The sequence below is a fragment of the Dromiciops gliroides genome, chromosome 1 (genome assembly GCF_019393635.1).
Source record: "Dromiciops gliroides isolate mDroGli1 chromosome 1, mDroGli1.pri, whole genome shotgun sequence".
Lineage (NCBI taxonomy): Eukaryota > Metazoa > Chordata > Mammalia > Microbiotheria > Microbiotheriidae > Dromiciops > Dromiciops gliroides.
The window spans coordinates 85,326,573-85,346,655 of NC_057861.1; the positions used below are offsets into that span (position 1 = coordinate 85,326,573).

General features: G+C 37.1%; 1 protein-coding gene across 2 annotated transcripts in view; it reads right to left on the reverse strand.

The window, feature by feature from the left end:
* Positions 1-20,083, reverse strand: part of DENND3 (DENN domain containing 3) — a 121,607-nt gene that overhangs the window by 68,411 nt on the left and 33,113 nt on the right. For both annotated transcript variants that reach the window (XM_043964303.1, XM_043964222.1), the window contains exons 4-8: positions 19,116-19,258; positions 14,146-14,257; positions 9,693-9,812; positions 6,303-6,521; positions 3,506-3,636 (exon numbers count right to left, since the gene is read on the reverse strand). In XM_043964303.1, the coding sequence (XP_043820238.1) occupies positions 3,506-3,636; positions 6,303-6,521; positions 9,693-9,812; positions 14,146-14,257; positions 19,116-19,258 (725 nt within the window). The remainder of the gene's footprint in view (positions 1-3,505; positions 3,637-6,302; positions 6,522-9,692; positions 9,813-14,145; positions 14,258-19,115; positions 19,259-20,083) is intronic.

The window sequence follows — 20,083 nt, forward strand, 5'->3', positions numbered from 1 at the left end:
CTGTTGTTCTGTCTGCCACTGGAATTGTCCCTAAAAGACCGTGAGTTTACTGAAATTAGCCTTGAGGCCAACACTTTCATTCTATTGCAAAAATCAATCATTTTATCTACCAATGCAATAGTTTCACCAAACACAAGATGTAAAAGAACGGTAGACAGAGACTTGTCCCAGGACTATTTCTGACAACCATCAAAATGAAAGATTAGAGAAATGAAATTAATAATAATAATCAGAAGAAGAAAGGCAGTGTGATAGTATGTGTGTACAGAGTTGGACTGGAATTCAAGAAGGCCCATTTCTATGTCTTCTCTCTGTCACACAGACAATTGGAACCTGAATGAGTCACGTAACCTTATAGTTCCATTAGGAAGTCTTCCGGCTATAAGATGCAGAAAAATTGTCCATGTGCATCGGTAGAAAAAATGTCCTCACAGGGAGTTCCTTATACAAATGAAATCACAAGTCTGAACCAAATAATATTAACCAATCTTATTACATGTCATCATAGTATGCATACATAACCCATCTTTTTGGGGGGGTGGGGGGCGGGACAATGAGGGTTAAGTGACTTGCCCAGGGTCACACAGCTAGTACATGTCAAGTGTCTGAGGCCAGATTTGAACTCAGGTCCTCCTGAATCCAGGGCTGGTGCTTTATCCACTGTGCCACCTAGCTGCCCCCATAACCCCATCTTCTACAGGAAGTCTCTCCCTACTCCTCTTAATTCCAGTCCCTTCTCTCTCAATTATTTCCTATATATAGCTTGTTTGCTTAGATTTGTTCGCACGTGGTCTCTCCCATTAGATTGTAAGCTTTTTGAGGGCATGGACTACCTGGCACATTGAATGCACTAAATAAATGTTTATTGAATAACTGACATGTAATAATATCCTAGTATGTAGAATAAGAATATATAACAGATAGTTAATATCTGCCAGATGATATACAAGGAGCAACAGAAAATGGAAGGCACAAATTATACAGAGCTTTATATTTTTCAAATAATTTTCATAACTACTATCTCCCTTTTCACAACATTAAATAGGGCAAGGATTATTTTTATACTTTCAAAAATAAGCATAAAAAGATACAGGATATACTTAATGTCATACCATGAATTATAGTAGGTATGGGAATAGAACGCCTGTCCCCCAAGTTCTAGTTCAGTGAAACTTTCCATTGCATGTCCCAGCTTCTGCAGTATCATAGGCACTCAAATGGTATCTCTCCTGAGCAAATTTTTTCTATATAACAACAGCAATTTTGGGAGACAAAAAGCTGTCCACGCCTGACATACTGAAAGCCTGGGGCTGACACGGATCCATTTTGTGTTGTGCCTTTTCATTCACTGATAATGTCAGATAATGTTCTTCAAATAGCTAGGATGCATTATGTATACAATACAGTGCATAGATTGTGTTTTTCACTACCAATTCCCATGATTCATGGTGATGGGTATATGCTTCATTGTGCTTTTAGTGACTGCTTGCATTATTTATCAGAACATCTGACAAGCTGGCCACAGAAAATGGAATTAACCTTTGAATATTCTCCATGCAGGGAACCTCTGATGACATCATAGTCTCTATCCTATTCACATTGGGTTAGTGTAGGTTAGGGTTGACAAAAGATTTCAAGGACCCATAGATTTTTAAAAAAGATCAGTCAGCAAGATAATTTAGAAATAGCATTGTTTTTTTTTTAATTAAACCCTTCAAATTGGATATAGTGAAGAGCCCCCAAATCAATAATATTTAATGGTGATATTATAGACAGTAATATTTAAACCTTAGTACATAGAGTTTAGAAAGTAAAACTTAATTCATAATCAAACAGGAAAAGGGAACAGGGAAGTACAGAGCAAAGGGCCTTCCTAGAAATGTTAACAATACAAGAATCTAGGTCCTTTCTAATAAACTCTCCTCCCCTGTTGTCCCCCATAAACATAGGCATCTACTACAAGTAAGACACATTTAGGAATGCATTCATTCAATACATACTAAATAGCTACCCTGTATGAGGCACTGTGCTAGGTACCAGGATGAAAATGTCACCATTTGCTATCAAGAAACTTAAAATTTGGTAGGCGATTTTTAAAAAAAGTAATAAATAATTTTAAATATAGTTTTGGGTTTCTGATTTTTATGTCTCCTTCGTTCCCTCCCCTCCCTCCTCCCTGGAGCAATCAGATATAGGTTATACATCTACAATTACATAAAACATTACCATATTAGTCATTTTGTATAAGAAAATTTGAATAAAAGAAAAAATGAAAGAAAGGATCACTGTATTGTTGAGAATAGTTAAGTCTTTCACAGTTCTTCATCAAACTACTGCAGTCTCTGTGCACAATGTTCTCTGGGTTCTGCTTTCTTCACTATACTCTAATAGGAGATTTACAAAATATAGCTGCAACACAAGGCTCAAAACAGAATATAGGAATTGGGTAAGAAAGGCATAAGCAAAGAAGTCCTTCCTCCTCTTCAGAAGAAGTAGTGACTAAATGAATGAATGGTCACTATGAGCTGAAAAAGCTTCATGGAAGAAGTAGTATTTCAGCTGGGTCTTAAATGACCAGCAGAATTTCCAGAGAGGAAGATCTGAAGGTGACATTGAGGGAAGAAGACAGTGAGTTCTAGGCAGAGAAAATAGCATAACCAAAGACACAGGGGTTAGGAAGAGCTAGAAAGTGTAAGGGAAGAGGGGAGATGACTTTGGGGAGGGCCAAGAATAAAGGTAGATGAATACTGGGAGATGAGATTAAGTTAGTGCCAAACTACAGAAAATCAAACGCTAACATGAGAAGTTTTTACTTTTATTCTGAAAGCAACAGAAAGCCATCCATGGTCAAAATGACATTTTCGGAAGATGAATTGGAGAGGGAATCACTAAAGGAAGCGAGACCTGAAGGACAGGCTTGTGATGGCCCACGTTCAAGAGGTATGAGATGTATAGTAGAGTGACAGCAGCAGGTATTAATAGAAAGGTGTAAGAACCTTTGGGAAAGAACAAAGGATCTGATTATTGACAGGGCATTTGAAAGAGGAGGCAAACATGATTCTAAAGTTTTGCATCTATGGGTAAACAGGGAAATGGTGGTACCATTGAGGGAAGTAGGGAAATAATAAGGAAGATCTAGTTTGAGAGAGAGAGATGTGAAGTTCAGTGTTAGACATGTTGGATTTCAGTTGAGATGAGAGAAGCAGGTAGAAGCAGCTGGAGGCTGGGAAGACAAGACTTACTAAGTGTCAAAGACATGTTAGAACAATAGAGATGGAAAGAAATTCATCTTTTCTGACCACTAAGGAACAATTTAGTGCTAAATACTATTCCAAATACTTAGAACTTTAGACTAACACTAGAATTATAGGAAATAAACTTTGAATTTTCACAAATTAAAAATAAAAACAAATAATTCAGAAAATATGCCACGAAGCAGAAAAACACGTAGCCTAAAGTTTAAAGAGGTTTTTAAAGTTTTCAAATATAACATTCCCACTTTTACCTTTGAATGAATGTCTGGGCAGCTTGGAAAGGGATGTCTGGAATATCAATATCACTGTTATCATCATCCAAAGATTTGGAATAGGTAATGTTTCCGTTGTCAATATTTATTAGGATTAAGCCATCTGCTTCCTTTTAAATAAGTATTAAAATCAAAGGTTATTTTATAATGAAATATTTTCATATAAAACCTTGAAAATTCAAATACAATACATTTTGCTGTCAAGAATTCAATTTCTTTTCTTTTTTTTTTTGGGGGGGGTGTGTGAGACAATTGGGGTTAAGTGACTTGCCCAGGGTCACACAGCTAGTAAGTGTTAAGTGTCTGAGGCCAGATTTGAACTCAAGTCCTCCTGAATCCAGGGCTGGTACTCTATCCACTGCACCACCTAGCTGCTTCCATTCAATTTCATCAATGAACTTTGCTAAGATAAAATATCAGTAATTTAACTACCTTTAGTTCATAGGCTTTTGCATATCTGACATTTTCTTCCATGAAAAATTAATAATACATCAGAAGCTGTTGATAGCAACAGTTAACACAATTGAATTCTCTTCTCCTTTCTCCTCTGAACTGGGAGAAGAGATTCCAATAAATGTTTGTGGTAGATTTTTTTTCTTAACCTATTCAAATCCTATAATCTCATCTACCAAATCCAGTTGACAACAAGAAATGTACTTGATTTTTTTTTTTGTCACTAGGATCTCTGCAACTGACATCTAAACCAGCAAAACATTCTTCTTGCCAGTACCCAAGTCCTCTTTTCATCTTTTTGGCTGTAGAAAACACACAAGTACAGTCTAGGGGCAAAGTCCTAAAGTACATTAAGATGCAGAGCAAATAAATTTTATTTTAAAAGATCTGTATTGTTTTTATGTTAAAAATCAGTGAAAATTATGGGTTAAACACAAGCCTATACTTGCTTACTTATTTCTATACTCCCTAAATTAGGCAAATTTTATAAACATTAGAGAGATCTACAAATTAAATAGTTTGTAGTACACAGCTCCGTACTCTCTTTAAACTTTTAAAATGTTTAGACTCATTCTGGTTCAGCAGTCTTAAATAAGACTATGTTTTCAAATGGTATATACATTAGCTTTAAACACCAGTTCTTTTTCTGGCCTCACAGTTCTTGGAAGTATAACAAAATGTAAATCTGGAAGCTAAATAGAGGTGTCCTTTGTCTTATGGTTGGGGTACAGGGAGTGGGGAGAACTGCACATAACTGTTTAGATATTGTAAATATTTCTAAGATACTGTTGGAATGTAACCTGGTTCCGTCCCTTGGCATAAGACTACTGGTGAATAAAATCAGAGGACCAAATTCAGAACTCTGTTAGTTAAAACATTTGTCTTTACTTCTGAAAGTTTCCAGAGTCATAATGTGTGTAAGATTCTTCTACTAAAAGGATTTACTTAACTACAGCCAGCTGGAATTAACCATCAGAAAAAAAGCCAAAACAGGCTTCCCTTCTGAAAATTCTGGAGACAGGGTGTTGCTCATTGAGGGCTAAAAATAGAATCACCACCATAATGTGTTTTTTTTTCCCTGTACTACCCAGACTAGATGATGTCTTTTAGTTTCTTCCATTTGTATTTGAATAGGCTTTCCTTGATGTGTAATTTTTTTTTTCCTGGTGAATCATGCATTTCGGCATCAACACTGAACTACACTCAATTACCCCAATAACGCATATCCTTAAGTATGACTAGCATTAGACATACGTCCTATAGTCACTGCTGGCTGGTAATAGCACTTAAAAAATGACTTTGTAACCATGCTGATGTACCAATCCCAGTAGATTAAAAAAAATGTAATGACTCATACTTATATAGTGTTTTTAAGTGTAAAAAATGGCATTTCCCCCACAAAAATCATGTGAGGTGTGTAGAGCAAAGATTATTATCCCAATTTTACAAATAAGGAAACTGAGGCTCAAAGAAGTTAACTGATTTTTTTCCTCATGGCTATACAAGTTAATAAGTTGTAGAACTAGAATTCCAACTCAGGTCTCCTGTCTCTACATCAAATGCTCTCATGTCAGACTGCCCCTCCAATTCACTTCTGCCATTTAGGGTAACGTGTGCTCTGACTGAATCCCATAACCTGCTATGGAGCCTGTCCACAGTGAAATATAAAAACATAACCTATCTTGTCAAATCCTACAATTTCCTAGAGAACTTTCATTTTTGAACAATTCTTTTTTTTTTTTTTGGTGAGGCAATTGGGATTAAGGGACTTGCCCAGGGTCACACAGCTAGTAAGTGTTGAATGGCTGAGGCTGGATTTGAACTCAGGTCCTCCTGACTCCAGGGCCAGTACTCTATCCACTATGCCACCTAGCTGCCCCCTCTGAACAATTCTTTAGCAGTATCTCAAGTAAGTTTAGTAAAACTTACTTGGGATGTTATATATTGAAGTGAATATAAATAGATTTAAGATTTATGTAACATAACACAACTGGGCTATCAAATAAAAGCAAAAAAATAGGGTTTGACTTATAGAGGCATAATTGATTTATATGACTACATGTCCACATTTCTATGTCTTATTATGTTACAATCTGTTTCTGTAATATAAAGAGGGTAAAATCTTTGTTCATATGTCCAAAATTGATTGTTTTGAAGACATACTTAAATTAACCTTTATAGGTGATAATCTTCCCTCCCTACCTCCATAGCATCTGTCTTCTTAAGAGTTCGGCATCCTTTCAAAGATATTATCATTAGCTTATGAGTCCTAACAATATTTTTCTTAGTAGTTAAAAGACATAGTCAGAATTCTACATCTCACCTTGCTAACTTCTTCGAAGTGATCAAGATGACAACCCATGAGGAAAGACGTAGGAGCCATTACAAAATCTAGCATCTGACCAGAAAGAATGGGTACAAAGGTGTGTTGCCACTGAATAGGGTGAAGATACAACATGAAGCACTCAGCAATGAGAGTGAGCAGAGCCCAATCCGAAGAGAAAAAAACAATCCGCTGTTCAGTTAAAATGCAGGTTATGATCTAGGAGAAGAAAAATCGTTTTGAGAATCTACTCGTTCACAGATGAAATATCAGATGGAGTTTCCTGACTCAGGCTATTTTCACTGGCTGTTCCCCATACCTGGAATGCTTTCCCTGCCCCCCCCCCACAACCCTTAGCTCCTGGTTACCTTTAAATCCCAGTTAAAATCCTACCTTTTAGAAGATGACTTTTCCAATCTCTCTTAATGTCAGTGCCTTCTCTCTAGAGATTATCTCCAATTTATCTGATTTTTATCTGTATATACAGGGTGGGTGAAAAGTCATGAAGGGGTTCAATATTTAATAGCTCCTTTATTTTTTGTTTTTAATTTACAATACCATAGCATCATATATTATATATAATGAATGTACATTATATGTGAAAAATTAAATCTCATAAATGGTGAAAAATAAAGAAAAAATAATTTCCACCTGTAAAGACTTACATGAACTGGGGCAGCTAGATGGCGCAGTGGATAGAGCACTGGCCCTGGAGTCAGGAGTACCTGAGTTCAAATCCGACCTCATACACTTAACACTTACTAGCTGTGTGACCCTGGGCAAGTCACTTAACCCCAATTGCCTCACTTAAAAAAAAAAAGACACATGAACTAATGCTGAGTGAAATGAGCAGGATCAGGAGATGATCAATTGTGATAGACTTAGCTCTTCTCAGCAATACAATGATCCAAGGTAATTCCAAAGCACTCATGTTGGAAAATGCTCTCCACATCCAGAAAAAAGAACTGTGGAATCTGGATGCAGACTGAACCATACTATTTCTACATTTTTTTTCTTATTTGAGGTTTTTCCCTTTTGTTCTGATTCTTCTTTCACAACATGACTAATGCAGAAATATGTTTAATGTGATTGTACATGTATAGCCTATATCAGATTGCTTGCTGTCTTGGGGAGGGGGAGGGAAGGGAGGGAGGGAGAAAAATTTGGAACTAGAAAAGTTATAAAAACAAATGTTGAAAACTATCTCTACATGTAACTAGAAAATAATAAAATACTTTTATGATAAAAAAAGAAAAAGATTTTTCAAAAAGTTATTAAAACACTGTGACTTTTTACCCACCCTGTAGTTGTTTTTGTGTTGTTCCCCTATTAGATTGTGAGTTCTTTGAAAACCTGTTTTTTACCTTTCTTTCTATCTCTGGGACTTAGCACGGTGCCTGGCATAGGAGCTTAAATGTGTTTGCTGATCTGATTTTATGTAAATGCCAAGCATTTGACAAAAATAGCACCTTGTAAATATTAGTCAAATGAAAACATACTACATCAGAATATTCTGTCAGGAAGATAGCATTAAAGTGCCCTTATATACATATTATACTTTAAACAAAAGAAGACTAGAAACGAAGGATGTTGAACTAATCATCAAGTTGGAAAACAGCCTGCTTACCATGGACAAACAAGATAGAAGCTATTCATAGCATTCCATAATCTCAAGAGGTGGGAGGGACTTCAGATGTCATTTAGTCCAATCTGTACTCAAAAAGAATACTCTCTACAGTAGCAGTTCTCAAAGTTTTGGGTCTCAGGATTTCCCTGAATGCTTAAAAATTATTCCAGATCTTCAAAGACATTCTTTTATATAATATTAGAAATTAAACATATTAGACTGTAACTGTATTAGAAATTAACCAATATTTATTAAAACATCTTAGTATTATGATGAAAATAGTTTTGAACTTGTAGACCACCCCCTCTTAAAGGTCTCTCTTTGAGAAATAGTGCAAGACAATATCCTCAACAAGTATTCAATAGCCTTTGCTGGATTTGGAATAATAGCTAACATTTATACAATACTTTGAGATTTGCAAAGTGCTTTATAAATAATCATCTCATTTGATCTTCACGACAATCCTGAAAGGTAGATGCTAGGGATAATAATCCCCGTTTTACATATGAGGAAACTGAGGCAGAGAGAAGTTAAATGATTTGTCTAGGGTTATTCTGCTAGTAAGTGTCTGAATCAGGACTATATCCATTGTGCCTGTATATAACTCTATCTCCTCAGGCAGCCTATTTCCCTTCTAAATAACTCTAATTATACGGAATTATTTCCGCACCTCAAAACATAACCCACCTCTCTAAAACTTCCTCTCATTAATTTAAATTTTGCCCCTGAACCTCATGCAAAACCCATCTAATCTCTCTTCTACACAAACACCTTTCAAATACTCTAAGACAAGCATCAAGCCTCTTCTCTATGCCAAATATCTCCAGTTATTTCACCCAGGTCTTTTATGGTCTGGTTCAGTCTGATCAGGGATACTCCCTTGATCTGTCTGAGTCCCATCATCACTTTTCTGACAGCAGACAAGGGTGACAGCTCCTAGGCCAACATTATAACGGCAGGAAACCAATTTTCATGCTTTTCCCCAACACTCAAAAATATGGCTATCTTTTCTCTAAACCTTCCAGTCATAGCATGAAAGCTCACTGGCAAGCACAAATGAGCATTTCTAGCTACACATAAATTTTTAAGACAATTACATGGCTACTAAAATGTTTAAATGATTTTAAAAATAAGGAATTAATAAGAAGATAAATATCCATGTTTGGTTCTGGTTTCCACTGAGTGTTTCCTCTGACAAACCAAGTAGCTGACATCAAAACTGTATGTCCAAGTACCAAACTACCTTAAGGTCCTGATCGTGAACCATTCAAGGCCTCAAATGTATGAATAATTAAGCTTTACTATTATCAGCTCTTGTTGTTTATCCTTTGCTCTGGAAGAGGACCATGACATCGGAAGGTGATGTCATGACTTGCAGTGAACTGAATTTAAGTGAGGGAGGGCTGTGCAAAGTCACCAGCCTCACTTTCTCCTCCAGAGCCATCTAGCTGTCCCAATATCAGTTCTAGCCACCCCTTGAATTCCCCGATTCCAAAATACCATGACCCTTATTTGCAAATAAGGTATGGACTAAACATTTTTTAATACATAGCTTATAAGACTCCTCTTCTAGAAGTTGCTAATTGTGATAATACTGGAGTCAGGGAATTTAAAGCTGGGGCCTCGGAATTTCATCTAGTCAAGTGCCTACTTTATAGATGAGGAAACTGAAGGCCAGAGAGGTTAAATGATACAACACAGAAATTTTGATGCTGCATTAAACTAATGATAATGGGATTTGACTAGTATTAAAAGATGCTTACCTGTAGTACCTTCTCAGGTTTGAAGCACAGTAAGGGAAGATGAAGGTCCAGGTCAATAATGGGACTGTCAGGATCTGCCCGTGAAGGAAACACTACCTGTAGTGGCTTCATGTTAACTACCTAGGAAAACCAATATTAAGATTTAACACTGGTGCTATGACTCGGTAGATTCTTTTTTTCTTTTTTCTTTTTGGCGAGGCAATGAGGGTTAAGTGACTTGCCCAGGGTCACACAGCTAGTTAAGTGTTAAGTATCTGAGGCCAGATTTGAACTCAGGTACTCCTGACTCCAGGGCCGGTGCTCTATCCACTGCGCCACCTAGCTGCCCCTCCGTACATTCTTAATGATAAGCATGATAAAGCAACAAAATCTCACTAACCTACTGATAGGGGAGAGAGAAGAATTTGGATTAGAAGATATTTCTAAAAAATATACAATGTCATTGTATTATGTCCATGTTATAGCCCCCATCAAAATGTTACCTACTTGAAAATAAAAACTATTTTCCTTTTTTTTTTTTTTTAAATTTCTGGCACTTAGTACAGTGCTAGGCATGAAGTAAACATTCAATAAATGATTGTCAATTTGGTGACTCAAGCAGACATTAATTCAAACTAGGCTAACTAATGTGCCACTTAATAGAAGTCTTTGAAAACCTGTTCTAATAGTTAAAAATGATTTTGAACTGTCATATCAATTGTTGGCAGGCAAAAGTATCTCCTAAAGCACTTAAAAACTATTTTGCCTCTCAGGCAGGTTGAGTATGCTCTGTAAAAAAATTTACATCTTATTCATTTTCTTAGCAAATCCTTTTCTTTTTTTGCATACTGAGAGCAAAACTTTAGATTAGCTGCTTGTCCAAATTATTACAAAGTTAGTGGAGTCCAAATTTATCAAATTACTATGTTCCTGAAGTATTTCAGTTATAATTCTGTCATTTAACATTTCTTGAAGACATACTAGACAAAAAGAATGGAAATGTGATGTGCTGCAGAAGTATTTACTAGAAAGAAAGAAAAAAAATTTAGAAAGAAAAAAATGTCAAAAAGCTAACTGTTAATTCAGCTGAAAGGGATGAGGGGTAGGTTGGTTTGGTGAAGTTCAATTTCGTGTGAGAAAACTTCAGCTAGGAAGAGCTGAGTAACTAATTCAGTTATGGAACAACAGGAACAGTATGCAAAGAAGGGTTTCCCAATAGCGCTGTATTCAGAATCTTTTTTGTTTTTGTTTTTGTTTTAGTGTCTGCCATCAGGTAAATAAAGAATCCTAAAGATGAAACAAATTAAATGCTACCAAGGATGGCCTATCAATGGTTAATCACAAAGCCTGTAAGGAAAACTATCCTTGTAGATAAGAAGAAAAATTCCCGAATAGTTTCCCACATTAAAAAAAAAATTATGATGCACAATGGGAGATACTGGTTAATTTCTTCCCAAATTTTTCTCTTACTGTCATGTAGACATAGCCTTTGGCAAGTCCACATTCTCAGTTTAAGTCTCACAATGCTAATAAGTAAAATGGCACTGTACAGTTCTCAAGATGAAATTAAAATATGCATGAGACTCCTTTTTTGGAAGTTGTGTTTTGATTTTAGTCGGATGTTGTTTAGAAAAAGATCAACCAACAATAAACATGGAGAAATTTTATACTCTGCTCCTTTCAATCAACTGAGTAACCAGTTTAAGAACCGGGGAAAAGGACAAAGAATGCTATAGAAAATTGTTACAAAAGCGCCGGTTTCCTTCTCATGTTTTCATCAAGGATGTCCTTACTATACATGTAGATCATTTTCATAATGATTTTATAGGTTGTTCTACACAACTTCGGTTGTGTAGATTGGTCTGTCTCTCTCATTTATAGATTATATTGTGGATAAACCTGGGGACTGATACTGACCACATCAATTTCCAGAACACTACAGGACCTCTTCAATGAGATACATAAATTTTCAGTCAGTCAAATAAGTATTTATTAAGTGCTTAAAAAATCCTTCGAGGAGCACACATTCTAACAAGAGACATAATAGGTATATAACTAGGTGCACAGAGGATAAATAGAGCTGGAAAGAAATAGACCTGTACTGCAGAGATAGGTACAATAATCCAAAAAGGAACAATTAAATGGATGAAAAAATGCTGATTTTCAAGTTTCTGATACGGAGGTGGATGCCCAGTTCATTAAGTTAGTATATAAAAGCATATATTTAGGAAAGTATAGATGGACAGAGAATTGGGCTCAGGTGAGTAAGAGCAAGCTGGACTGCATTTGGGAAACTACAGTGTTTCCAATGATTCTAAGGTGGTCCCTGGGAGGTGTTATCTAGCTGTTAATTTGGGAACATAATGTCTATAGAATTAAAAAGTCACTAGTAATACAAGGGGAAATGGAATGATATATGGTAGGCATAAACTATGGCATATTTCTAAAGATGATTTACATACAAGATGCGGTGTAGAGATGTTGACCAGGAAATACTAGATGGGAAAATTACATAGGCCAATCATATGCCAAGAGTAAAGGAGATGAATGCCCAGAGTGTTGCCCTGGTGATCATGTAATGTAAAAAAACCCCAACAACTTGGAGGAAGGCCTCAAGAACATTGGGTGGATGGATCCTCTGTGGAGGAGCTATCGCATATATAACATGCACAAGCACTGCATGCATGAGGTGTCATCTACACAAGTGGAGGAAATAAATAATAGTGAATAGTTAGAATTTATATAGCACTTCAAGCTTGCCAAAGTGTTTTACATTTGTGAGTTCATTGGATAGGTGATATCACAAGTCCAATGAGATACTGAAGACATAACCCATGTTTCTAACAACCACACAAAATTTTAGTTCACCAATGCAGAAGGCCTCTGGCTACAACCAAAGGGACTACGAAAGCATTTTCTCACTAAGTTCCAATTGGGTCACTGATAAAAGTGTGTGATACTGGGTAAATCATTTAACTTCTCTGAAATTACCCATTTTTCAGGTATGAAAGAATTTTGAAGCTGGACAGGGACCGTAGGGATCATTTAGTACAATCCTTCATTATACAGATGAAAAACATTGTGACCCCAAGAGATAAAGTCAAAAGTCTTCCTGTCTTTTTCAAGTCAAAGATAGGGGTCTCTTGACACATCTCTCAATTGTTGAATCACAGCCAGAAGGTGAGTCCCAAATCAAGGCTGTCATTGCTTCACAATTATGATTAACTATCATTACCAAACATCTCTACAGAAGTGCTGCTGAGATTTCTGGATGAGAGAATGCCAGACCAATCAACTTTTATAGCGTTCATTTAGGAATTCATTAGCAGATTTTTTTCCTACTTGATTTTCCCTTCCTGATATTGTTTCAAGTAATACTAAAACACATCCTCATTCCTGAGAGATGACATACAGTATTAAAAAGAGGAGCTGCTTCACATTATGGTTCAGATATTTTCTATCTGTGTGAGCAACAGGGAAAAAAGTATTGTCTGAAAAGTCTTGGTGCTGTTTTGAACTTCAATAGCTTATGCTCTTATCAATAAACTTTAATAGCATAAAACACCACTAAGACTTTTGAGATACCTTGTATGCATTTCCTTGTCGATAAAATGAGTATAATTCTTGCATTTAACACATTTACAAGGTTGCTATGAGAAAACAGTTTAGTAACTTGGAAAAAAATTATAGGATTACAGATTCAGAAGAGGATTTAAGAGATTATATAGTCTAAGAAGTTTTAACCTGGGTTATGCAAACTTAAAAAAAATTATTTTGCTAACTGTATATCAATATAATTTGTTTCCTTTGTAATCCTATGTATTTTATGCATTTAAAAGCATTATTCTAAGATGAGATCCATAGGCTTTACCAGACTGTCACAAAAAAGATTCAGAATCTTTGGATCTAGTTCATTCTCATCATTTTACAGATAAAGAAATTAAGACCCAGAAAGTTAAACATATTTGCACAAGCTTACATAGCTAAAAGACTGCCTAAGAGCCTGAACTCAAGCATTATTTTGACAAAATCCAATGCTTTTTCAATATATGCATTGTATGTTCTCTACACATGAATAACCATTAATTTGTCATTAGTAGGGGCAGCTAAGTGGTGCAGTGGATAAAGCACTGGCCCTGGATTCAGGAGGACCTGAGTTCAAATCCAACCTCAGACACTTGACACTTACTAGCTGTGTGACCCTGGGCAAGTCACTTAACCCTCATTGCCCCACCCCGCCTCCCCAAAATTGTCATTAGTATAGCATGTGTCATATTTCCGACAATTTTTCACATAGACTTCATCTTCAGAAATAGTGCACCAAGCATTGGATATAGTTCTTATATGCATTTAAAACAAAACATTTAATTTATCTGAACATATCTAGTTTGTTAAATGCAAGGTTAGATTGTAGTAGGTGAGTTTATATGCCATCAGGTATCATAAAAGGACTGTTAATTCTTTAGTTAATTACCAGATGGAGTGGTCCAGGCGGAGGACTAGGGATTAAAGATAATTTTGCAGCAAAATCTTTTATTCGCTCATCGACATCAAAATCCTTACAAAGTTTCAGTTGTTCCAATAAACTGAAAGAAAATAGTCGTTTTTGTTAATTCCATGAGAAAAAAAATCAAATACTCCTGGTTAATCTCAATTATATACCACAGCCTAAATTTTAACTCTCACTGTCTTCAGTTGAAAAAGTTAAATGCCCCATCTTAATGGCATGTCTCAGAAGAAAATTCTGAAGAAATTTTACTTCAAGGTTTCATTCTAATCATCTCGATGCACAAAAAGCTAAAATTTCACTAACAAGAAATGCAGTTTTTAAATGGTTATGGCTTAAGAAGGAAGCCTTTCAAAAATAACTAAGACATTATACTTTAATAATAAATGGTGATAAAGGGAGATAAAATCATTTCAGACTTTTTTCAGATGACACCCCCTGAACCACTCAACCTTCCAGACAAACTGCTCTGACACTTGCTGCTCCCACAAATCTGAATTCTCACCTCTGTGTCTGTTCTGATGGCCTAGAAGAAACTCTTCCTACTCATCCCTGTCTTAAAACCTGTAGCTTTCATCAAGGCCCAATTCAGGTGTTGCTTCTTATAGCAAGCTTGTCCTGATCCTCCTAGTGCAAATTACACGTAAATCTGTGTAAATGCAGTCCTTCTCCCCATTTCCCCAAGAGAATGTAAGCTCATCCAGGAAACAGACTGTTTTTCATTTTGTTTTATGCCCCCAGAAGAGAGGATAGTGCTTTGCACACAGTGGGCCCTTAACAAATGCCTGATGAATGTTCTAATGACTACAAATTCTTCTTCCTGAAGAGTAAACTCGCCTCTGTAATTTCTGCCTGCTGTTCCTACAAACCTGCTCATTCCTCCTCTTCTTTCAAAAACCTCTCCCTTGATCTATCCATCCCCACTAACTACTGACCCATACTGCTCCTCCCATTTTCAGCTAAACTCCTTGAGAAATCCATTTACATACACATCTGATGCCTAGACTGACTCTCCTCTCTTGGTTTTTTGTTTTTTGTTTTTTTAGTGAGGCAATTGGGGTTAAGTGACTTGCCCAGGGTCACACAGCTAGTTAAGTGTTAAGTGTCTGAGGCCGGATTTGAACTCAGGTACTCCTGATTCCAGAGCCGGTGCTCTATCCACTGAGCCACCTCGCTGCCCCTTGTTTTTAATCCATCGCAATCCAGTTTCTGACCTCCTTGTTCAACTAAAACTGCTGATCTAAGAGCTTTTTCTTGGACCACCTCCTTCTTGAGCTCTCTACATTCTGACACTGCTCCTCACCTTCTCCTTCCCCCTCGAATTTCTTTTGACTTGGCTTTCCTTTCTCTAGGTTTTCAGGACACTGCTCTCTCCTGGATCTCCTCCTACCTCTCTGACTGCTCTATCTCAGTGTCTTGTGGGATCTTCATCTAGGTCATGCCAACTAAACAGCCCCTCAAAATTCTTCCTGGGCCTGCTTCTCTTTTCCCTCTCTACTATCTCACTTGGTGATCTCATCAGCACTCATGGATTCTGTTACCATCTCTACATAGATTATTCCTAGCCCTAACCTCTCTCCTGAGTTCTAGTTTGGGATTATCAACTCACCTTTGGACATCTCTGACTGAATGCTCCACTGACATTTCAAACTCAGCATGCCCAGAAGAGTACTCATTGTCTTTCCTCCCAAGCCCTCCCCTCTTCCATACTTCCCTATCAGCATCAAGGGTGCCACCATCCTCTAAGTTACTCAGGTTCAACAAAATCCTCAATTCATCACTCTCATTCACACCACATATCCAATGTGTTTCTAAGTCTTATTGTATCTATCTATACAACACATCCTATACACATCCTCTTTTCTCCCCATTACACAGTAACCAGGCCCTCATCACCTCTTGCCTAGACTAACATCATAGCCTAATTGGTCTTCCTGACTTAAGCCTATCTTCAGTCTAATCCGTCCTCAACTCAGCTGTCAAAGTGATTTTCCTATAAAGAGTAGGTCTGACCATGTCATCTCTCCACCCAATAAACTCCAGGGGTTCTCCAGGACCTCTAGGATCATATATAAAGTTATTTGTTTAGCATTTAAAGCTCTTCATAACCTGTACCCTATTTTCCAGTCTCACTTCCATGCACTTTATAAATCAGTCATACTTGCTGTTCAGTGCACAGGCCACTCAATCTCCAATTTCCATGTCTTTGCACTGGCTGTCCCTCATGCTCAGAATGCTCTCTCATCACCTCCACCTCTTAGTTTCACCTGCCTTCCTTCAAGACTTAGTCTGAATCCCACCTTCTAGAAGAGGTCTTTCCTGGTCCCCCACCCAATCTGCTAATGCCTTCCCCTCTGAAATGACCTTTCATCTACTCCGTATATAACTTGTTTATAGCAAGTTACTCACAGGCTGTCTCCCCCATTAGGATGCAAGCTTCTTGAGGGGAGGGACCATTTAAAAAAATCTCCAGGGCTTGGCGCCGTATCTAAAAGCCCTTAGTAAATATTTTTTATTGACTAATGGAATCAAGTAGAAGAAGTCTGATCCCTTTTTTTTGTTTGTTTTTACATACTATCATACTTACAGTCTTCTCCAGGCTGAAAATCCCTAGTCCCTTCAAATAAACCTCGGGGGGCATGACCCCAAAGCCTGGTCATTCTTCTCTGGGCAGTCTCCATTCATCTTATCAATACCCTTCAAATGTGGTGCCCAGAACGGAACACAATATCCCAGAGACGGTCTGATCAGGGCACTGCAGTGTATCACCTCCTTGGTGCAAGATACCAAGCCTCTCAATACATCTTGGAATCATAACCACATTGTGGCTACCATATATCTCATGCCTCACTTGGGGTTCGCAAAATTCTGGGCTGGCCACATTTTCCTCATCTTGTATTTATGAAATCACTTTTTGGAACCAATTATGAAGCTTTACGAGGACCCCTGTACATCTCATCTTTTTTGATTTGGCCCAATAATCTAGGCTACCAAGATGTTTTCTGAAACTTGACTGACATCCAGGATTGGCTATATTCAGTGGTCAAGAACTGAGCCAATGCTAAAATGACAAAAAAGGAAAATAATAAATTTTGGAGAAGCTGTGGAAAAATTGGAACACTAATGCATTGTTGGTGGAGCTCTGAACTGATCCAACCATTCTGGAGAGCAATTTGGAATTATGCCCAAAGGGCTATAAAGCTGTGCATACCCTTTGACCCAGCAATACCACTTTTGGGTCTTTTTCCCAAAGAAATCATGGAAAGGGGAAAGGGACCCACATGTACAAAAATATTTATAGCTGCTCTTTATGTGGGGGCAAGGAATTGGAAGTTGAGGGGATGCCCATCCATTGGGGAATGGCTGGACAAGTTGTGGTATATGAATACAATGGAATACTATTGTGCTGTAAGAAATGATGAGCAGGAGGAGTCCAGAGAAACCTGGAGGGTCTTGCATGGGCTCATGATGAGGGAGATGAGCAGAACCAGAAGAACATTGTATACAGTATCATCAACATCAAGTGTTGATCTACTGTGATGGACTATATTCTTCTCACCAATGCAATGGTACAGAAGAGTTCCAGGGAACCCATGATAGAAGAGGATCTCCAAATCCAGGAAAAAAAAGAAAGAACTGTGGAGTATAGATGCTGAATGAACCATACTATTTCTTTTATTTCTGGTACTGATGTTTTTCTATTTTGAAGTTTTTCGTCATTGCTCTGATTTTTCTCTTATAACATGACTAATGCAGAAATAAGTTTAATGTTATTATGTGTGTGTATATAAGAAGTGAGCCAATGGATTGATTGCTGACTTGGATTTGGGGACACAAGTTCAAAGCCAGGATCAGACACTTAGTAACTGGGTGATCCTGGCCAAGTTTCTTAGCTTCTGCCTGCCTCAGTTTTGTCTACTATGAAATGGGTATAATAATAGCACCTCCCTCTCAGGGTTGCTGTGAGGGATCAAATGAGATAATATTTATAAAGCCCTTTCCAAACTTAAAAGTGCTTTATAAATGCTACCTACTATTGTTACTTACTAGTTCCAGATCATCTGCAGATTTGATAAGCAACATTAAGTAGCATTTACTGTGTGTGACCTGTGTCCCAGCTAAAGTCTGAACAAAGTGCCCTGTGTATGAAAAAAGTACTCTCCAATATGCTTCTGTTACTAAACACTCCAGTAGCTGTCCAAAGTGACGAACAATAAGGTTGGCCTTTTTGTGATTATGTTCAACATTCATGAGTAAATGAAAATGTATTTCAACTTTGTGTCTTCTATTTCATAATCGGGCTCTACCCACCCCCAACCAAGCCCAACACACTTTGAATGCCCATTCCAGTTGTAAAGAATTACCTGCATAATGAAAGATCAGACAGGTCCTAATTCATTAACATATTAATTATTCTTTCTCGCTATAGACATAGGCTGGTGTTTGCTTTTTTTAGAATGAATACATTTGCTCATTGTTTTTCTCACCATGAACATTCATCCACATTCAGTCATTAGTTAATAGCACTTGTAATTTTCATAATGGAAATACACAAGAATCATAAATTCAGGCAATTTCATATAGAGAAGAGGTGTGACTGTAATGTGGAGACTATTTCATATGTGCCTTGAGATGTCAGCCTCATGTTTCTATTACCGCACACTGCCAACAAGCTGTTCTTGTGATATTCATTTTATTTCCTCCATTGCTTATTCCATTTGGATTTTTAAATAAAATATAAATGGACCATGTATAAATTATTTGTATAGAAATAAAAACATTAAAATGCGGCCAGAAAAAATGTAAATAAAAGTGAAGAGGAGGCAGTCCTCTGATTTAACAGAGTATCAGACAATCTTTGCTATTGATCTGTCGCTTATTTTGACACTTTAAAAACTTTTACTACTAACACCAACCAAATTAGCCAGAGTTCTTACCAAGAAAGACAGTCTCTGAAGGCGTTATAATACGGATATCTAGAGATAAGACAAATAGCAAAAGGCACAAAGCAGTTAACACCGTGTATGGTCTGCCCGAGTGATTCCCAGTGGGTTTTGCCATTGTAGAAGCAGTGTTCATCCTGAAAGTAAAATTAGATGATTACTGTCTTGACCTTTTCCTGCCACCCTGATAATAAGTTTGGGGTAACTGTGACAAGCAAAGCAAAACGAGATAGTACAAGTCAGAAGTGCCAGACATGCCAGCACTGTAGAAGGGACACTGGGTCTGGAGTTAGAGGAAACCTGGGCAAGGATCCTGGCTCTGCTACCATCCGGGGACCTGAAGCAACAGCCTCAGTTTCCCTAGAAAAAACCAACCAGTAGGGTTTTCTTAAGTACACACTATGAGCTGGGCACTATTAGCTGCTGGGGATACAAAGACACAAAGAAACACCTCCCCATTCTTCCCTCTCCCCGTGTGTGTGTGTGTGTGTGTAAATGTAGTTGCATTCTATTAGAAGAGGTAATATATGTGTAGGTATAGATGCATGTATATATTCACACATGTATATTTCTATATGCATATAGAAATATACACACATGTACATAAATGTATATAGTCTACATGCATACAAATATATATATAAACACATGCAGGTATATATTTATATGGGTCTGCATGCTTATATGCATAGATAAATATATATATGTGCATATAGTAATGTCTATAATTTTACATGCACACATGACAATACATACATGCACACACTACATATGCACATGTATATGTGGCATATGCATATAAAACACATAAAGATGTATTATACCTGCATATTTCTATGCACATGTAAATATATGCATGCATGTATATATTAATAGGTGCCTTATAATTATACATGCCTATAGAAATATATATGTGTAATATATCTATATTAAATATATCTGTATTTCTATGTGCATATAAA